Here is a 20,122-nt window from a genome sequence, read left to right as displayed (position 1 = left end):
GTACAAACAATACCTTTTGTTCTTAAATATAGGCCATTAGTCGGAAAAAATTCCCAGTCTTCCGGAGCCACACCTGAGCACCCTCCGGATCATACTTGCCCTTGAACGTTTGCAGATTATTCCTCTAAAATTTCCCCAAACCACGGAACTCATCACTTTCCTGATTTTGATATCCCTGTAGTTCCTGAGCCATTGACTCCAAAGCATCAACAGTAGCACGATCATTGCATCCATCCATTTTTCACTCAATCAAATAGACATTAGAAGAAACAAGACATCGATAGTGTACACATCGAGGTCGCATACTACAAACTCGACATTATTACAAAACCTGGCCGAACGGACTGACCTGCTATAATACCACTATGTAACACCCTAACCCCTCAACTTATATAAAAGAATCATACGAAAATTAAAATTCTATCTAAATGAACCACTTAAACAATTATTCAAATAGTAGCAGAAATAATTATAAAATACTCTTCAAAATAACATGTTTGTTCTCTAAATAAAATGAAATCATTGACTTCTCAAGATCAAAACAAAGGTCTCCATAATAATTAAAACAAGTGTTCCCAGCCCCGATGATACATAATTAGAGCATAACCTACTATGGTAAACAATGAAAACAAAGTGAAAATAAACTCTAACAAGCTAATCTTTCACTCACAGCAACAACGCCTAATCTTGGTTATATGAGAGATGCCCATAGTGGACAACATGAAAGCAGAGCGGTGAGAATTCACATCAATAATATAAACAACATTAACTGCAAGGTAGAATTACAAACATCCATACATTTAATCACAAACACACCATATCACTTTATAACAATATTCTCATACCTAAAATAACACCATACACAGTCATAATTACGCATCCAACTCATTTATGCAATGCGACTCAGCTATGCAACTCGATGCATTTACATGTGGTACCATTCATGAACACTCAGGTTCACCTCACTCCTGATCCCCACCATATGACCAGAGCACACCAAATCATCACCATCACCATATGTAATGTTTCACCAGCTCCCACATGGAATTGGCTACTCGCTCCCGATCCTCACCATAGGACCAGAGAACACCAAAATTTGTTACCATCATTATAGGAAACGCTTCACTAATTCCTCATTCAAATTAGCTACTCGCTCCCGATCCATACCACCATGATGCTTGACTCTCAACAAAATACATTATTATAGGCAACGCATCATGGTATGCATTATTATAGGCAACAAAATACATTATTACCAAAACACACAAAAACTGGACTGAAATTCGTACACCATGATGCTTGACTCTCAACAAAATACATTATTACCAAGTTGTTCACCAAAATAATCACCATGCATATCTCACCACTCAAGATATGCTTCATGCTCATACATCATTGCATCTTTATCACAAGTCACATAAATTAATACAACATCATCATAAAGCATGCTCATATTCAACATTCATGAAATAACCCACAAATTCGATTAAAATTATACTTAATCGTTAAATCATACCAACATTATTCAAATAGTATTTAACAGCGTTATAACAATACTAAAAACATCCACTAAACTCGAAAAATTGATATCTGCCATTTATCACCATCAAAATAAGTAATTACGCATACTTAAGGCTCATGATGGGTTACCCATCATGGGCATGGTGCCCGCCGTGGACATCAAAACAAAACCATGTCACCCGTGTGGCGACCGACTCCAAAATTAAGCATGGGCTTCATGACGGGTTACCCGTCATAACCATGGCGCCCGTCATAGCGATGACACCCGCCATGGTGATAGCACCCGCCACCAACCTGCAGAACACATAATTACGTTTATGCTTTGGAGTTCATATAAGAACTCCAATTTCTCAGTCTAGGTACTCTAATCTATAAAAAAAATAGGAAATCAACATATTAACATCACTCTACCTATAGCTATCAATTAGAAAGCATAATCAACAATTATTCACCGCTTTTATCATGATTCCAAAAACCTTCAAAATCCAACAATGGTGAAAATATATTAACACATCAAAATAGAAAATCTCATACACACATGTACATGAATTTCATTGTGAAAAACAGACTACAACACCAACTGATTGTCAAATTTCAAATTTACATGCAAACACAACAGACATGCATAATTATACAAATCTATTGGAAGTTAAGGACTCCTCAACTTTGTCGTTTAAGCATATACCCATTATTGGATCCATTCTCCCCCTACCTCAATTCCTTGCAAGAAATCTGAATCTGAACTGGTCTGAATGTCTCCTTTCACCCGAAATTCCAAGTTCTCCCTTTGCCTCTAGCCACTTTTCCAAAGTTTCTACGTACTAATAGCATAACTCTCTTAACTAGGTTAGACCCTTAATTTATATCATTAGAGTAATCTTCTAAAATTATAATTCTGACCCAAACTCTTACCACTCCTGCTCCTTCCTCCCTTCCATTTCTCATAATTCCTATTATTGGCCTAGCCTTGCTATTTTCTTATTTTAATTAATCCCATAAAATCATATTATTTAATTATTAAAATAAACTCCAATTATTCTAAATAAATTACATTAACCTCTACTTACTCTTTACACATCCCCCTCAAGGTCACACACCCCTAACACCCTTACTAATTCAACTATCGCACATAATAATTAAATTAACATAAAATTAAATCACGAATAAACACATAAAATAACTATTCAAAAACTGGAGTGTTAAATTTAACCCCCTGACATTAGAAATAGTTACTTCGTCTAATAGAAGCTATGAGATTTGAGATAAAGGAAGCTCAAAAGGAATTTAGTGGATCTTGAATCATCTTCAATAACGTATACCAAAATCAGGTGAAAATGAACTAGAAAATCAAAATCGCTTAATTCTTGAACCAAAAAGGCAGATAAATACCAGAACTGAAATGAAAGGCTAAAAAACTCAAAAACTTTGTATCAAATCAGTGAATATCAACCAAAGATTAACTAATGAAGAACTCCAAACAACTTTAACAACCAATAGATGCTTACAATAAGCAATTATCTGAACTCATATTAAAAAATAAAGCGAGCCTCATATCCTTTCTCTAATGTATATGCCGAACGAGGTCAAGAACAAATTCAGAGTGAGGATGAGTTATAACGATAATGGAATTCGATGAACGAAACTTGTATCAATGGCGATAGTACCAAACCACTTACAAATGAAACTAAAACTCAAATATATGCAAATCGGATCCATTGCAAGATTGAATCAATTACAATCTCGCCAATAACTAATGATGATGTTGTTGATCTAAAATATAAAATAAACATACAAAGAATCGCCAAAATTAGAATTCTCATCTTCGTCTCCTTGAATCATTATCGAAAAATCACATATTACAAGTGACAAATTCGAAATACGCGAGGTTAGAGGTGAAAATGATCAAATCGAGAAAAAAATGAATGCGATCAAAAATGGAATCGTAAAATAAATCCAAAATAGACATAATGAACAAATTATAGCCGCTTTCGAGAAATAACACCAAATGATTTAATATAGACTGTGAGTGCACCTTCCTATTAGAAATGTTTTGCATGATGTCAAAACTAGGACATTATATCATTTGTGTATTAGACGGTATTCTCTGAGTATAAATGTTTATCTTAGTATTAGGAAACTTAGGAATGGTTTAGAAAATGTTTCATGCATTAAAAATAGGTTTTTATGTGAAAAATAAGTCTATGTATCGACACATACATGTTATGAGTCGACGCATGTGGATCACTTTTAAAGGATGTAGCTTATGTAATACGTGATTTGACACATAAAGCATTTCAGGTCGTGACATAGAAGAAAATTTCTTCTATGAATCAACACATACAAGTTATGAGTCGACACATGTAGTTAAATTTTAAAGCCTGTAGCGTGTGTTTGATGTGCCGACTGTGGAGGGGTTTCAGGTCGACACATAGAAGAAACTTTTCTCCAATGAGTCGACACATGACCTATACAGGTCGACACATGCATCAAATGTGTCAACACATAACCTACAAAAGTCGACACATGCATTAAAAATCTTGAAAATTTTGCATTTTTTCTAAACCTCTTGCGTTCCTTTTTGCATCCAACTTACACGCATATATATACCTCATACATGCATCGTTTCAAGAGGTTGAAAAACCTGAAAGAGACAAAACCAGGAATATACAAAGAGTTCTCTTCATCTTCAACCTATGTTCTATGCATACACATAAGAAAATTACACATAATTATTTTTTGTTTGGGTGTCATCTAGAATCAGAGTTGATAACGTCCAATTTAGGTTGTTGAATAGTAGAATGGATTGAGAATCTTTGTGGTTTCAAATAAGAAAACCAAGTTAGGATTTTCCTTCAAGATCAATTGATGATTTGAAGGTTTTAGACAAGATTACCCAAGTTGGATTCAGCCGAATGAAAGGTTCGAAGAACGGTGGGTTCGGTCGAATGAGTAACGGTAACTAGAGGATCATCTTGGTAAATCTTGGGTGAAAAAAATTCTCAATTTGAATTTGGTCGAGTGAAAGCTTTGAAGAACGTGGTTTCTTGCAAAGGAGTAGCGTGAGACGATGAATCAAATTGGTATTGTTGGTGACTTGATCAAGCTCAGATCAAGGTAAGAGAAAATGTTAGAATCAACATCAAACATAGGGTTTGTGGGGTTGTATTGCTACATTTCTCTTGTAAAACTACTTTTGCAAAGTAAGATTGATTCTCTCTCTCTCTTCTCTTCCTCTCTTCTCTCTCTCTTCTCTCTCTTCTCTCTCTTCTCTCTCTTCTCTCTTCCTCTCTCTCTCTCTCTCCTCTCTCTCTCTCTCTCTGCTCTCTCTCTCTCTCTCCTCTCTTCTCTCTCTCTCTCTCTTCTCTCTCTCTCTCTCTCTCTTCTCTCGCTCTCTCTCTCTCTCTCTCTCTCTCTCTCTCTCTCTCTCTCTCCTCTCTCTCTCTCTCTCTCTTCTCTCTCTATATATATATATATATATATATATATATATATATATATTATTATATATATATATATTTATATATATATATATATATATCTTTTACTTTTCATTTGCAAATTATTGAATTCGTCGATTGTGTGATCAATGTTTGATTAAATTTTTTGATAACATTTTGAAAAAGATTTTGTTGAGTTGATCACAATCTATTAGGTTATGTTCGGATTTGTAAATCAACAAAACCATATAAAATTCTAAACGAAATTGATTGCACACAAAACAAGACGTTCGATAATTTATCTCAATTACATTTTTGTTTTGTTTAAAAATAATATATACTTAATATTGATTTGCAATTCGTGTTTTATCATAGAACTGTATGGTTTTTAACGACCTACAAACCGACTATAAAAATATATTCTAATATTTTTGTCAAAATTAAAATTAAATCAATGCTAATAGTCACTTATAGACATGCTCAGGCACAAACACATGTTTATGCTTTATGTATGCAATATTGACAATATTAGTATCAAGAAATGTCACATTGTTGCAAGGTGCTATGTCTATACTATCGTGTTCACATGTCAATGTTGTTGGTTTCTAGCAAAAAGAAAACAAATAACAAAATTAAAAAAAAAAACATGATTTTGATCAATTATATGTCGTGGTGTGTGATCAGACAAATTTTATGGCCAATATTGACCGAAAACTTAGTATATTGGTCCTATATTGAAACATAAAAATTGAAACGCATGCACCTTGTCTAGACGTTAGAGGATATTAAATCCAAATAACAGTGCTCTTTATCGAAACTATTGTTTACACATTTGCAATCAAAAATCTCTGTGTCTAGCTGAAATTTTGGGTTCGCACTGATATCACTTATTTTTTAAGAAAGAAATAGATTAATTAAATTAAAAGAAACCTTTATCATTTCATTCAAATATTTTTGAAGTTAATATTATTTATTAAGATTTTAATAGATGATATATTAATTTTAATATTATCTCAATATAAGAAATTAAATAAAATTAAAAGGAGACATTTAATTTGACACGGAAAGAATAGTTTAAAAGACACAATAGGACAATAGTTTAAAAATCGGTAGTTTGTGTGTTTATTGATGTTTGGTGCTTGTTGTTTTTTGTGCCATATCTGTATTATTGTTTTTTTCTTGTCCACCTTTGTTCTTGAATCACATTTATTAATATATTTTGTTGCTATAAAAACAAAAATCATAAAAGATATAGCACATGATGTCATACATATAACTGAAGATCCTGAATATTACTCTTCAGCAAAAAGATAAAAGTCTACAAAGAAATTTAGAATATTTACAAAACAACAAACTATGGAATCGTGTAGAAAGGGGAAAGTTTACTGAATCATGTTCTACATATGAATTGATTTGTTAATAAGATCTGTCATGTATGAAATTAGTATCTACATTTTTTCGCATATCAATCCGTATACTGTAATCAAAGCCATTATAAGGGAATGATCTGTGCCACCTTCCAAATCCAAAGTTAGAACATCATTACTCAGAACAATCCCTGATGAAGACTCTTTTTGCTTTGCCTCTGCAATCATTTCTCCATTTTTGTTTACTATCCGAAAACCAAATGATTTTCCAATACTCATTCTTTCTATGCACAAATTTTGGGACCCGACTTTAATCTCACATGCTGTTTTACCTGTGAGACATCTTTTAACTTGAAACCATGGTTGCTCTTGATGACTTCTAGAATCAGAATTGCTGGTGCAATATTTGTGTCCTTCCCAACATCCAAAAGATAGTAATCTCTTTTTGATGTTGCAGACAACATTTCCTTTTAGATTCATGAGATTGACTTCTCTTCCACCTTTTCTATCATAGTTATCAACTCTATAAACTATCTTACCGCTTGAATCATACACAGTGCAACCATTAGAGTGAAGAACAAGTGATTTCATCCATAGAGTATACTTCTCTCTTTTATTAAGACACTGATCAACATGAGACTGAGATGATGTTGTGGATTCTTGATTAGGGTAAATCTTGGACATTCTTTGTTGTTTGATTGTAATATTCAAGATGGTGTGTCTAATGAATTGGTGTTTGTTCAAGAAGAGTAGTGAGCACCTTATTTATATGCCCGTTTCTATGGTAGGCCCAACTAACTTGGTTGCTTCTTAGAGATACCTTTTGGAGATAATTGAGTTGAATATGATAGCACTCGTGGAAAAAGTGCTTCAAATTAATCAATTATTTATTAGTAAGTGAATTAAAAAAACTGATGTCTTTCAAGTTCAAACCGCTTGTATTTTCAAGAGGATTCTTATGGTTTTTTTTATAATATGCATTGTAGCTATTAAGGTGTGAAGATCGATTAAAAATTGTTTGAAATACAAAATTAAGAGACTATTAAAGGTAAGATTTTTATTGCATTAGAAAAAGATTGTAAATTAGAATTACGAAGTTTTAATTTTTTAGTGAAAAAACAAAAGGAATATGGCCGAAATTGTCTATAGTTCCTGATGCAGTTGCACATGTGGTTTTAAATCACACTCGAGTCTGTTGCCATTGTAGAGACAATTATATCAGCAATATCGTGGTTGTTTATTGTTTATTGTGTATCCTCGCAGGAAATTGTGTGAATTTGTATAGATCAATTTAAAATGTTGAATTCTAACACATGCTTTGTATATGTAAGGGCTAGAGATCAACATAAATCAATTTAAAATGATGATTTCTAACATAAGCTTTGTATATGTTAGGGTTAGAGATTGATACTTCGTTTAATTAGACAAAAGATTCAAATTCTATCACTTATATCATACTTTGTAGATAATGTTTTCTAATAACTAAATACATAATTAAAATACAATAATAACTTCAAATGTATAAGTCTTAATACATGTTTCAATAATCTTTTATGTTGATCGGACTAATATGCGTCATATCTAAGTTAAGTTTAAAAGGTTACTATCGAAGGGTTTTGAGATCCTTGTCTTGAGTTATGCGGTCTGATGTTTATAAACCTAGGCATAATAGTAGATTGAGAGTATGTGATTTTCGTTTTGTTAATTTGATATTGTCTTAGAAAAGGCGATGGAGGATTTTTTATTCTATTAGTTTATGGCATGACCTCCTAGTTGTTAGATAGGGACTTAGGATTGTCATATCCCTCATTGGGGGTAGGTTGTATGTGTTGAGATCAGTATCTACTTGGTGGAAATGTATCTCCTTTCTTGGCTTTGATATAGCTGCTCATTCTAATTTGTTGGTGAAGAGAATATCCAAAATGGTGGAATTTTGTCTTTCAACCTTGTTTGGGATGGTCAATGGGTTGGTCAAAAACCCCATGAAAGACCATTTTTCTCAGGCTCCATTAGTTGTTCTTATAACAAACTATGAAAGAAAGGAAGGTGGTATGTTGGGAATGTTATTACAGTTCATTGACCCGTTTTTGTACGCAAGTTGTTAAACATGATGTCTTGACTTGTTGTGAGACATCTTATATCTTATTAACTTTGGTATGCACTCTTTGTTTGATTAACTATGGCGCACACTCACTGATTTGCGTAAGGTTATATTCCCATATTTGTTTCCTTTTTAGTTCTATCAGCGGCTTGTAAAGTTTGCATTTTTGGAAAAGCTTTTTATTCAAATTTGGTTTGGTATAGTTTATATCAAATCATAATTTTTTTTGAAAAAGATTTATTTGGATATGGTTTAAATAAAAAGAATTGGATTTAATTTTCATGAAAAATAATCGATTTGTTGTTTCTGGGATTCAGTTTATTTTTTATCTAACCCTACTAAGCTTTTTAGTTGGACTATTTTTGTTATTTAAGAAGATAATTCTTCTTGTTTGAAGACCATGGTTTTTGAAATCTTGCGAGTGCCATATTTTATTAAGTTTTTGTATTTTCGATATAATACTATATTCTTGAAGGTCTTTCTTATTTTAGAAGGATAGAGTATTTGGTATGTAATTGTGATTTGAATCATACAACATATAATTGTTTTCTTGCAAACACTTGGGAGAGTGGTGGAGTGAAAGTGAGGGGATCTCAAATTTAGGGGAAGTCTAGGTTAAATTTCACGGGTAGTATTAGGAAAGGGGCCATGAACTCAGAGAGTTCATAAAAGATCGTCGTGTACTATTGACTAGTTGAATTAGTGTATTTTTTCATTGGGATGAAGCTCGCCAAATGTAAGTGACGTTGCACTAAAATAGGTTATCAAATGTATGTGTTAGTTAATTTGTGTATTTGTTCTTCACTCCTTTGGTCTTGCTTTAGAAAAGACGATGGAGGATTTTAGATTCTACTAGTTTATGGCGTGAGCTCCTAGTTGCTAAATATGGACTTAGAGTGGTCTTGTTCCTCGTTGGGGTAGGTTGTATGTGTTGAGATCGGCATCTCCTTGGTGGAAAGGTGTCTATTTTTTCTCTGATATAGCTGTTCATTTTAATTTGTTTGTGAAGGGAATGTCCAAAATGGTGGAAAGGTGTCTCCTTTCTTGGCTATGATTGTTGTTTTTTTTTTATAAAAAAATTTAAGACAGATTCACTAAATTTTGGTTATTCTAATTTTTGCTTAGATTATCTTGAGAGGTTTTCATTCTAACCGACTTTTTATTTTTATTTTTTTACGCTATAACTTTTTCTTAGGCCGCCCTTACGGAGTTTCAATCTAACGTTCTTTTTTTGCATTATAACTTTTTTTAGGTTGTTTTTTTCAGGTTTTTCAACCTAACGAACATTTTCTTTTTTTGCTTTTTATTTTCAAAATGACTTATCCGAATTTTTCAAATACTTTGGTGATCATAGAAAATAAAAAATATCCCGATTTGGGACTTCAAGAGATATTATTGTGAAATGTCATCATATAGAATGGACAAGTTGATCTTTTGAATTCAATTCAGAAGACCAAACTTCTTAAGGTAGTTGAGGAAATACGTAGGAGGATGAATATAAAGATGTACAAATAAAGATACTAACTCATGCAAAGGTGAAAATACGTGTCATGCAAGTTCACTATACAAATGTTTAAAAAAAGTTAACATTGATTTTTTAACTTGACCAAACAATTTTATCATGTCAATTACACAATTAACAAATTTGATCCTTTGAGATATCATTTTTAAGGACAGACTAAGAAGTGTTTAATCAGTCCCAAACTTGGAAATGATTGAAAAGCAATTTCATCTTAGCGAACTCAGATTGGCGAGAGTTCAAAATTTTTATTTTTTGATGGACGAGTGATCAATTTAGATTTCCTCACACAAAAATATTATTTTTAAACACAAGACACTAAATTTTATTTTACAAAAATTCACCATATTTTCTTGTTTTTTTAGACTCACATGTGCTCTTTATGAAAAGTGAAAATATGTATGGATGTAAAGTAATAATGAGCTTGCACAAAAAATCATAAAGAAATTATTTACACAAGATGAAACGATTTGTAGAAAAATATAGATGCATGAGTTTCTTTGTTTTTTTTATTGCAATATGGTATGTATGAATGCAAAATGCTAAATTTAGAAGAAGAAAAAAAATTATTTTGAAATGCAATATGGTAGGATTTTTTTTACATGAGAATGTAATCTAACAGATATTTTTATTTTTATTTTTTTTTGCTCTAACTTTTGCTTAGGCCGCCATTACGGGTTTTCAGTCTAACGAGCGTTTTTTTGCATCCTAACCCTTTTTAGGTTACCTTTTCATATTTTTCAACCTAACAAACATTTTCTTTTTTTGTTTTTTATTTTCAAAAGGAATTGCACGAATTTTTTAAATACGTTGGTGATCATACAAAGTAAAAAAAAAGCCCCGATTTGGAACTTCAAGAGATAATATTGTGAAATGTCACCATATAGAATGCACAAGTTGATCTTTTGAGTTCAATTCTGAAGATCAGACTTCTTAAAGTAGTTGAGGAAATACGCTGGAGGATAAATTAAAAGATGGACAAATGAAGATATTAACTCATGCAAAAGTGAAAATATGTGTCATGTAATTTCATTAAATAAATGTTTCAAAAAAAGTTAACATTGGTTTTTTTAACTTGACCAAACAATTTTATCATGTCAATCACACAATTGAAAAATTTAATCCTTGAAGTTATCATTTTTAAGAATAGACTAAAGGTGTTCCATCAGTCACAAACTTGGAAACAATTGATAAGAAAATATGTGTCATAAATATTTAATCGACAAAGACAATAATAAAAAAAGGAAGTAAAAACAAAAAGACATTAGAAAAAAGATAAACAAGATTAACACTCATCACAAAACTAACTAAACTAGGCTTGACTCTCTAAATGTCCCCAATGAAGTCACCATCAGTCGTGGCACGAAAAATACTCGAGACGTGCTCGAATTCAATGAAGTTGACACCAAAGTTTATTTTTAAAATGGGAACATTGATAAAACCCTAAAGAATAAAAATGGTCTTTCGTAACCAAAATTAGGATCAATACTCGATTATGCATATGGAAAGTACTAGCATCCTACGACATCCATATAAGAAAATGGTTACCTATAATTAATTTTGCAAACTGATAGTGTTAATCTTATTATATCAATTTTCTCTTAATTATTAAACACACAATATGAAATATTTACAAGAAAGGGGAAATAGGTTTTATTATTATTGTGCTTGACAAGATTTGATTTTTTCTCCTACATATCTTCCAGTATGATAGAGAATTCAAAACTACATAGTTCTTGGGATAGAATAATCTAGTGTTTTGGTTAATTTTAAAGAAAAAGATTTGATTGCACCAAGGAAGAATGAAAGTTGTTTGTTGGTTGTAGTTGTTTTTAGGAGGAATACAAGTGTTCGAACAAGCAAGATGTACGTCTTGTGTCCGAATACTCGAGGATAAAAAAGATATACATCCCATTAATCCTTTTTTAATCTAATTCGATTATGAGATTCAAAACAATCAAGTTTTACAACTAGCATCTTGAAAGATAGACAATTAAAATATATGCACATCTATTTTATCGATTTTCACATGATTTGGTTGTTAAGGCAGGACTTAGAACAACCAAAGTATGTCCGGGGAGGAAGACGAGAATTCAAACAAGCAAGTCGTACGACTTGTGTATGAACACTCGTGGATAAAAGGGATGTACATCCAATTAAACCTTTTTCATCCATGTGTATTCATAAATGAAATGAATTAGGACAAATCGAGTTATGATGATTTAAATGAAAGACAAGCATAAGAATAAGTAAGATGTAAGATTTGTGTTTGAACACTTGACGATAGAAGGGATGTACGTCCAATCAAATCCCTTTTCAATCTAATAAAAAGATAAACTCAAAATGTCAAGTTATTATTATTACTTTTTGGGTTTTTATTTGAAAAGAAAACAACATGATTTTTATGAGTTTTAGTGTTCAAAGTTGCTGTTTTGGGTGCTTTAAGCCCTAACTCTTTATGGTTTTTACTTCTTAAAGTGATTTTAGGTTCAAAACAGATATAGTATTGGAAAGAAATTAATTCCTAATATGCTAAAAAGAGTGGTATACATAAGCTATCTTACATGCTTTTGGTTTGAAATCAAATAAAGGTCAAGAAAGAAAATAAAACCTAAATGTTAGTGATATGATTAGCTTAAAATTAACAACACAAACATTAAAAAAATAAGCCACAACACAAGCATATTATTATATGACAAAATTTCTATAAAGTAAAATATGCAAATGTGGAATGATAGTTACCAACCAAGAGCTTTGAAAGCTGAAGCCTTAGGTATTACTTGCAAGACCTTTAATAGCTTCTTCCTTCGAATTTAAATTTTTTGAATTTTGACAATTTACTAAAAAAAACACTAAAACCCTAAATGCATGATTTTTTTTATAGGTTTTCTTGATGAAATTAAAAACAATGGTAAGGGAAGTGATAAATGAAGCATGGAAGACTAATATATTTTTTTGTATTTTTGATGTTAATCCATGGATTTTTTGAAAGTATGAAAAATAGAGAAATCGATTTTTATTGTCCGGACAAAATTAGGGTTTTATAAGTTCAAACCTACTTGAGGGGTTGTTATGGTTGGTGGGCTTATTGGAGGAACAATTGCTCAGTGGGACCTACCTAAAGATGTTTTAGATCATTGTCCCATCATTTTTAAGTATGACAATCAGCTATGGTAGCACATATCATTTCTATTTAATAATCATTGGTTGTCTCACCTAGATTTTCCTGAGTTGGATCCTAACTCCTGGTTCTTTTTTCCCATTTAGGGTTAGAAGACATTTGTCATTATTATAAAGCTTAGATATCTCAAATATACTCTTAAAAATGAGCACAAGCAAGTTTTTGGTAATTTTGACTTCCAATTTGAGTCTTGTAGAGTTGTTGTTAGTAATCTGGATTTGCAAGCCAGCCAAAGGGCCTTATTTGGTGAGAAAATGAGAACTATGTCTAAAAACACTCTTGATTTATTGGATTTTATTTGGGAAATAAATTACAAATAGTATCAAAGATCGAGAGTTTGATGGCTCAAGGAAGAAGATGCTAATTCAGGTTTTTTTCATGCTTCGATTAAGAGTAAAAGTATAAGGAATTTGATCTTAGTCTTTAAGGTGAGGAATAATTGGATTAAATTGGTGGCTAAGATTCCCCAGGATGTCTTTAATTGTTTTTCTAAATGGTTTAAGGAGCTGATAATTGACCGACATCGGCTTGATAGGGTGCCTTTTTTATCCATCTCCTTGGAAGATAATTTGACCTTAACCTCTCCATTCCTATTCGGGGACCTTAATGTGATGTGAATAATAGTCCTATACATTATGGTTTTAACTTTTATTTTTTCAAATTTTTTGGAATTTAATGAGTGAGGAGATGTGCTCTATGTTCTTTGAGTTTCACCACTTTACAACGTCAAGTTGTAGCTTTGCCTCTTATTTTGTGACTCTTATCACTAAGATTAAAGATACATCTTTGTTAGGAGATTTTCTCCTATTTCTCTTGTAGGATATCTTTATATGTTGGTAGCCAAATTCTAGCCAAAAAACTCGGTGTGGTTATGGATAAGTTAATCTCTCCTAATTTGTCATCTCTCATAAAAGGGAGAATGTTAGTTGATGGAGTTATGGTTGTTAATGAGGCAGTTAATTTTGCAAAGAATTCTAGGAGACCATGTCTCATTTTTAAAATTTACTTTGAGAAATCATATGATTTGGTTAACTTGAGCATTCTGGATTATATGCTTATGAAATTTGGCTTCAATGATAAGTGGAGGGCTTGGATTAGAGTTTGTATGTTCTTTGACAACCTGGTTTTGTTGGTTAATGGATCCCTAATTCAAGAGATTAAGATCCCAAGAGGGATGAAACAAGGTGATCCTCTAGCTCATTTCCTCTTTCTCCTAGTGGCAGAGGGTCTTAGTGGTTAATTTAATAGGGCATATGAGTTATCTTTCCTCTATGGGTTTAACATTTGTACCTCTAATTTGAAAATGTCGATGATACCTTATTCTTGGAAGATCCTTCATTGGATAATTTGTGGGTCATTAAAGCTATCTTTAGTAGTTTTGAGGTTGTTTCAGGTCTTTGGATTAATTTTCATAAAATTAACTTGATTTGGATTAACATTGACCCTTATTTCTTAGAGGTTGATAATAGGCTATAAGTATATAGCTATATCGAAGTAATAAAAGAGTTATCGTCCTTAGAGACCAATGATCAAGTACTATTTTATGTCATTTCTATATGTATCTAAGGCTATTTGAAAAACTACTTCATTTGCGCGAAATTGTAAAATATTTGATTTCCTAATATTAAAGCGAGAGTCTAAGACAATGATTTTTCTCCTCCTATTTCGCTCATATGAATTTCCATACCGATTATAACGAGAATTATTCTTTTTGAAGAAAATACTAAAACTAGAGATAACGTCCACTTTCATTGGCGGATCACCAAATTTTAAACCTGCAAAGCATCTAGTTTCACATATGAATTATGAGTTCAAAATTCTTTTATAAATTAAAAGAAGTCTCTCGATCAATTCTGAACTGCTTTTGCAAATCTCAAAATTAATTGTTCGAATTTCTAAGTCGGATACCGTTTTTCCCTTTCGATGTGTAAATGATATCTCGTTGCTTCTACTTTCGTGGAAAACGAATTTCCTTTCGTAAACAAAAATTACAAAACAAATATATCATTCTCGTTACAATTAATATGCATCAAATTTGCACGAGGTATGTCGGTATGACAGTCCTCATGTCTCAAACTCAAAACGATTTACTCAGATATAACTAATGGTAAATATAGCCTTAACATATAGTGCTTTCATCATAAAAGCAATAAAAAAGAACCTGGAAAAAATTAATTGATTATGAAGTTAAGAATGCTCTGAAGGTAGACTTTCGATCCAACAATGCAACATCAACAAAATAGAAATGCAACAGACATTTGGCAACAACAGTAATGGAAAAGCTTATAACTTGCATAAACTACAATATAAATTTAGAGTATTTTGGTACAATATGCTTGGATCCTTTGCATCTGTTACATTCATATTTTTATATGTCTAATGGCACTAAAATGGCACTCAAAGTTGTGCAAAACCGTAAGACGAAATTGTTGGAAACTACTGCAACATATGGAGATATGGGCACCATGACAGGCTGCCTGTCATGGTTTCAATTTTGAATCCTTGTTTCTTTCCAATCTTCATGGAGATTTGGCCCAAGTTCCATGATGGGGGTCATGGGTGTTCATGACGAGCGTCATTTCCCATGATGGGTCGACTGTCATATCTTCTAGTTTCTCGCTTCTCTTGTGCTTTTTCTCTACTTTTCTTCCGTATTCAACATCAGAAGCCTTATATCCATAACACAATGAAAAATACCCAAAATTTGTAGTAAAATGCAGATAAATACACATAAAGCATCAAAATAAAACTATATAAAAATGGTAAACACACTCGTGATCAGTTGCTGAGAGTTTTCTTTATTGCAAGATTGAGTCCCTTCTGTTCAAATATGTTGGATTTTCAGTAGGAGTCAACCCTCAGTTGGAATCGTTTTGGGAACCTTAGGTTAATTTGGTGCGGAAAAAGTTTATTTTTTAGAATCACAGATATGTATGTCGAAGGGGGGAGTAACTCTTCTTAATTCTATTCTTAATGCTCTTCTTCTCTTCTTCCTTTCTTACTTAAAAATGTCCCTCTTTGTTTAGAAGAAGTTAGTTTAAATTCATATGAGATTCCTTTGGGGTGGTGTGAAAGGCGAGGCCAAGATTTCCTAGGTGAAATGGTATAATGTCTGTAAATCTAAGAAAAATGGAGGCTCGGGTGTGAAAGATCTTTGACTGGATAATGTAGCTCTCTTAGCCAGATTGAGATACAGATTATTGTTAGGTGACAATAATATTTTGTTTGAAATTCTTGTAGCTAGATATGATGTTTTCTTGATCACCTCCTTGTGCGAGGTTAGGGATTCGGTCCTTCGCCCGGTTTTCTTGTGGTGGGGAAGAATATCCCTCCATGGGTCCAAAAAGGATGATCCTCATAATTGGTTTGAGAATGTATGGTTAAGAGGGTTGGGTATGTTCTCCATACCTATTTTGGGAGGATCTGGATTGTGGATATATCTTTGAAGGTTATGTTTCTTAGATTTTTTTTATATCTCTTAAGCTCAAGATGATAAGGTGAGTGAGTTAGGCAAGTGAGAAAAAGGGAGGATTATTATTTATCTTAGGTTGAGAAAATTATTCTTCGTTCATGAAGAACCCTTGGCCTTTGAGTTTTTCTCTGTCCTCAGTCAGTTCTAGTTTAGTGAGGAGATAAATATGTGGTTCTTGAAGCATAATAGGGAAGGTATTTTTTCGGTGGCGTCTACCTATTATGTACAAGTAGAGCTCAGTCCCCTATCAGATTCCAACCTTGTGAAGGAGATCCCATCGCTTCCTCGTATTTGGGATAATTGTGTTCCTTCTAAAATTATGGTATTCTCTTGCAACTCTTGATGGATAAGTTTCCCTCTATCGAGAATATGTTCAATTGTAAGGTTATTGTTGGTCCAGATGGTCTTTCTTGTATGTTGTGTGGGGATTGTCCAGATGGTCTTAATCGGTTCATAATGATAATTTATTTTTTAGTTTGTCAACAAATGTAAAAGAGATGGAAGAGAAAATCATTTTTTGACTTATAATTGGTTTATAATGTCTTCAATGAACTCATACTTTGTCTTTAATTGATTTCAGAATCATATCACGTGACTAGACCAACAAAGGATCAAGAATTCATACTTGCTCCAAGAGGTGTTGAATGATTTTAATTTTGCTAGCATTTTCCCTGTTTTTCTATCGGTGAGTTGTGTCATATGAGGTGTGGCCGAATTTTCCGCTGGATGGTGCTTCGGTGAATAGGTTAGTGTGTACTCTAGAATTTTATCTTTTGGTGGTTGCTCTCTAAGTGTGATTTTGTTGTTGTTGTTGTATTTTTTTTCTCTTTTATGTCTTTTGACTAACTGTTCATTTTTCTTGACACTTCTTATAAATTATTAAAATATAAATTAATAAAATGTATAAAAAGTTAGATAGGATTGAAAACTAGTAAAAACAAAGTCATTGTCATTAATAGATATATGATTTAAAACTAGTAAAAACAAAGACACAGTCATTAATAGATATAGGATTTAAAATTAGTAAAAACAACATTCCAAATAATATCACATATTGTACTAGTATTTCTAATGACTATAATGGTGGCGATTGATGACATTCTAGTGCAGTGCAGACAGGTGTTTGGCTTTGCTTAATTGTGTGTTTATGTATGTAAATAAATGAGTTAATTAATCATTGGTGGTATCGGTGGATGTCATGAACATAAATTTATAACATTATTCATCTTGTTTATTGTATACACAGCATAACTAACCATTATCCTTGTTGAGATTGTGTGGTGGATATATTTTTGGGTGAGACGTTTAGCATTAATGATGCTCTTTTTATAATTTGACATTCAATGGTTTATTTTAAAATTACATAATGATGCTGTTTTCTTGATATGTTTCTTTAAACATGAAGGATATGAAAAAAGAAATTATATTTTGGTAGATATGTGACCTACACTTCTTGTTTCTTTGATTGTCATGAAAATGCCATCTTTGTTTGAGACAACTTTCTAATTAACATTAGTTTTTTTTTTTCAATTACTATTTTTCTATTCCATAATATAATATGTAAACCAGTTGAACATTTTATACGAATTAAAAAATATAAAAATTAAAAAAGAATAATATTTTTATCAAATTAATTATCAATGATAAAAATAGTAATAATTAAAAAGAAAAATTGAAAAAAAAAATTGTATTATAAATTGAAATCGACTAATTTATTTTAGACAAATAGATTACTGATTGTAAAGCAAAAGAAGTTTAATGATAGCGATTGATGAACAGGTGTTTGGCTTTGCTTAATTGTGTTATATATTTAAATGATTTAATTAATCATCGGTGGTATCTGTGAATGTCATGAACATAAATTGATATCATTATTATACTGTTTATTGTAAACAAAACCTAATTAATCATTATCCTTTTTTTTAACAAAGTGGCCATGTCGGATAAAGATAAATACTCCACTCTCATAAAAAAAAAAATCATTTCTTTGTTTTATAAAAATCGTTTTATTTTTCAAAATAATTCTCTGTTTACACTATCAATATAATATTTATTATTTTTTATTATTATTATATCTTTATTTATTAATTTTCATTTTACTCAACTACTCCATTAACTATAATTAATAAAGATATTTTAATAAATTAAATTAATTTTATCATTAAAATCAATAAATCAAATATTTTTAAGAAATCATATATTGTATCAATAAGACACTTTTTATAAGATGGAGAGAATAATAGATTATCCTTCTATTTTTCTATAAGTTATTTTAGAAAAAAAATTATATTGAAATTTAATTTGTTTTTTACTATCATTTTTTTAAATATATTTTTAAATATTTATTATATTTTTTTTATTATTTAAATTTAATTTTTATATATAGGAAATGATATGAAATTATAATTCTTCTATATAATGATTATTCTTTTAATACGCGTGAAAAATTCAAAATAACTTATATAAAAAGGAGTTAGTATTTGAATAGGTTAATGCAGTTTAGCATAAGGAAGCAGCATTTTGGTCCACCATGGACCGTGACCCTTTTTACTCGCTATAGCATGTTTTAACTTGTAAAGTTTTCTTTTTAAATTAATTCTCTCAAGAATATAAATATTATATATAAATTATTAAAAAATTCCAACCATTATAAAATTAAAAAACAATTGAAACCATGGTTGCTCCTCTTGACTTCTAGAATCGGAATTGCTGCTGTGGTATTTGTGTCCTTCCCAACATCCAAAAGCTAGTAATCTCTTTTTGATAGTGCAGACAACATTTCCTTTTAGATTCATGAGATTAACTTCTCTTCCACCCTTTGTATCATATGTTATCAACTCTATAAACTATGCTACCATTTGAATCATAGACAGTGCAACCATTAGAGTGAAGAACAAGTGATTTCATCCATAAAGTGTATCTCTCTCTTTTATTAAGACACTTATCATCATGAGCCTGAGGTGATGTTGTAGGTTCTTGTTCTTGAGGATGAACTTTAGCCATTCTTTTTTGTTGTTTGATTATAATATTGGAGATGGAGGTTATAATGAGTAGGTGTATGTGTGAGTAGCTTACTTGCCTCTCTTATTATAAGCCCTACTAACGGCTTCTTGGAGGCAACTATTGGAAATAGTTGCATTGAATATGATAGCACTCGTGGAAAGAGTGCTAGTCAATTAATTAGTAACATATTTTAAAAATAACTTTGGTCAAATCTCTTAATATATTATTATTATTATTATTATTATTAATATTATTATTATTATTATTATTATTATTATTATTATTATTATATTATATTATTATTATTATTATTATTATTATTATTATTATTGTTGTTGTTGTGATTGATACAATATAATACAAATTATTGATGGAAATATTACAATTATTATTGATGTGAATATTATTAATGTTAGGTCTGACATATTATGATTTGCTGCATTTTAAAAAAATAAGTATTTTTGATAGATGTTAAACAAGATGTCCTGACATGTTGAGTCAACATTACAACGTGACCTAAC

General features: G+C 31.3%; 1 protein-coding gene across 1 annotated transcript; it reads right to left on the bottom strand.

Annotated features, from left to right (window-relative positions):
• Window positions 1-6,225: 6,225 nt before the first annotated feature.
• On the bottom strand, window positions 6,226-7,063 carry LOC127106565 (protein LURP-one-related 4). Its single transcript, XM_051043846.1, has one exon. It carries the CDS (start codon window positions 7,007-7,009, stop codon window positions 6,407-6,409), a length of 603 nt encoding a protein of 200 aa, XP_050899803.1. The 5' UTR covers window positions 7,010-7,063; the 3' UTR covers window positions 6,226-6,406.
• Window positions 7,064-20,122: the final 13,059 nt, after the last annotated feature.

Source organism: Lathyrus oleraceus, chromosome 7 (assembly GCF_024323335.1).
Source record: "Lathyrus oleraceus cultivar Zhongwan6 chromosome 7, CAAS_Psat_ZW6_1.0, whole genome shotgun sequence".
Taxonomy (NCBI): domain Eukaryota; kingdom Viridiplantae; phylum Streptophyta; class Magnoliopsida; order Fabales; family Fabaceae; genus Lathyrus; species Lathyrus oleraceus.
The sequence above is the reverse complement of the archived record's forward strand: the minus strand, read 5'-3'. Positions and strand labels throughout refer to the sequence as shown.

Excerpts from the sequence above, each read along its gene's own strand:
- LOC127106565 (XM_051043846.1), bottom strand. The coding sequence starts at position 7,009 with ATGTCCAAGATTTACCCTAATCAAGAATCCACAACATCATCTCAGTCT.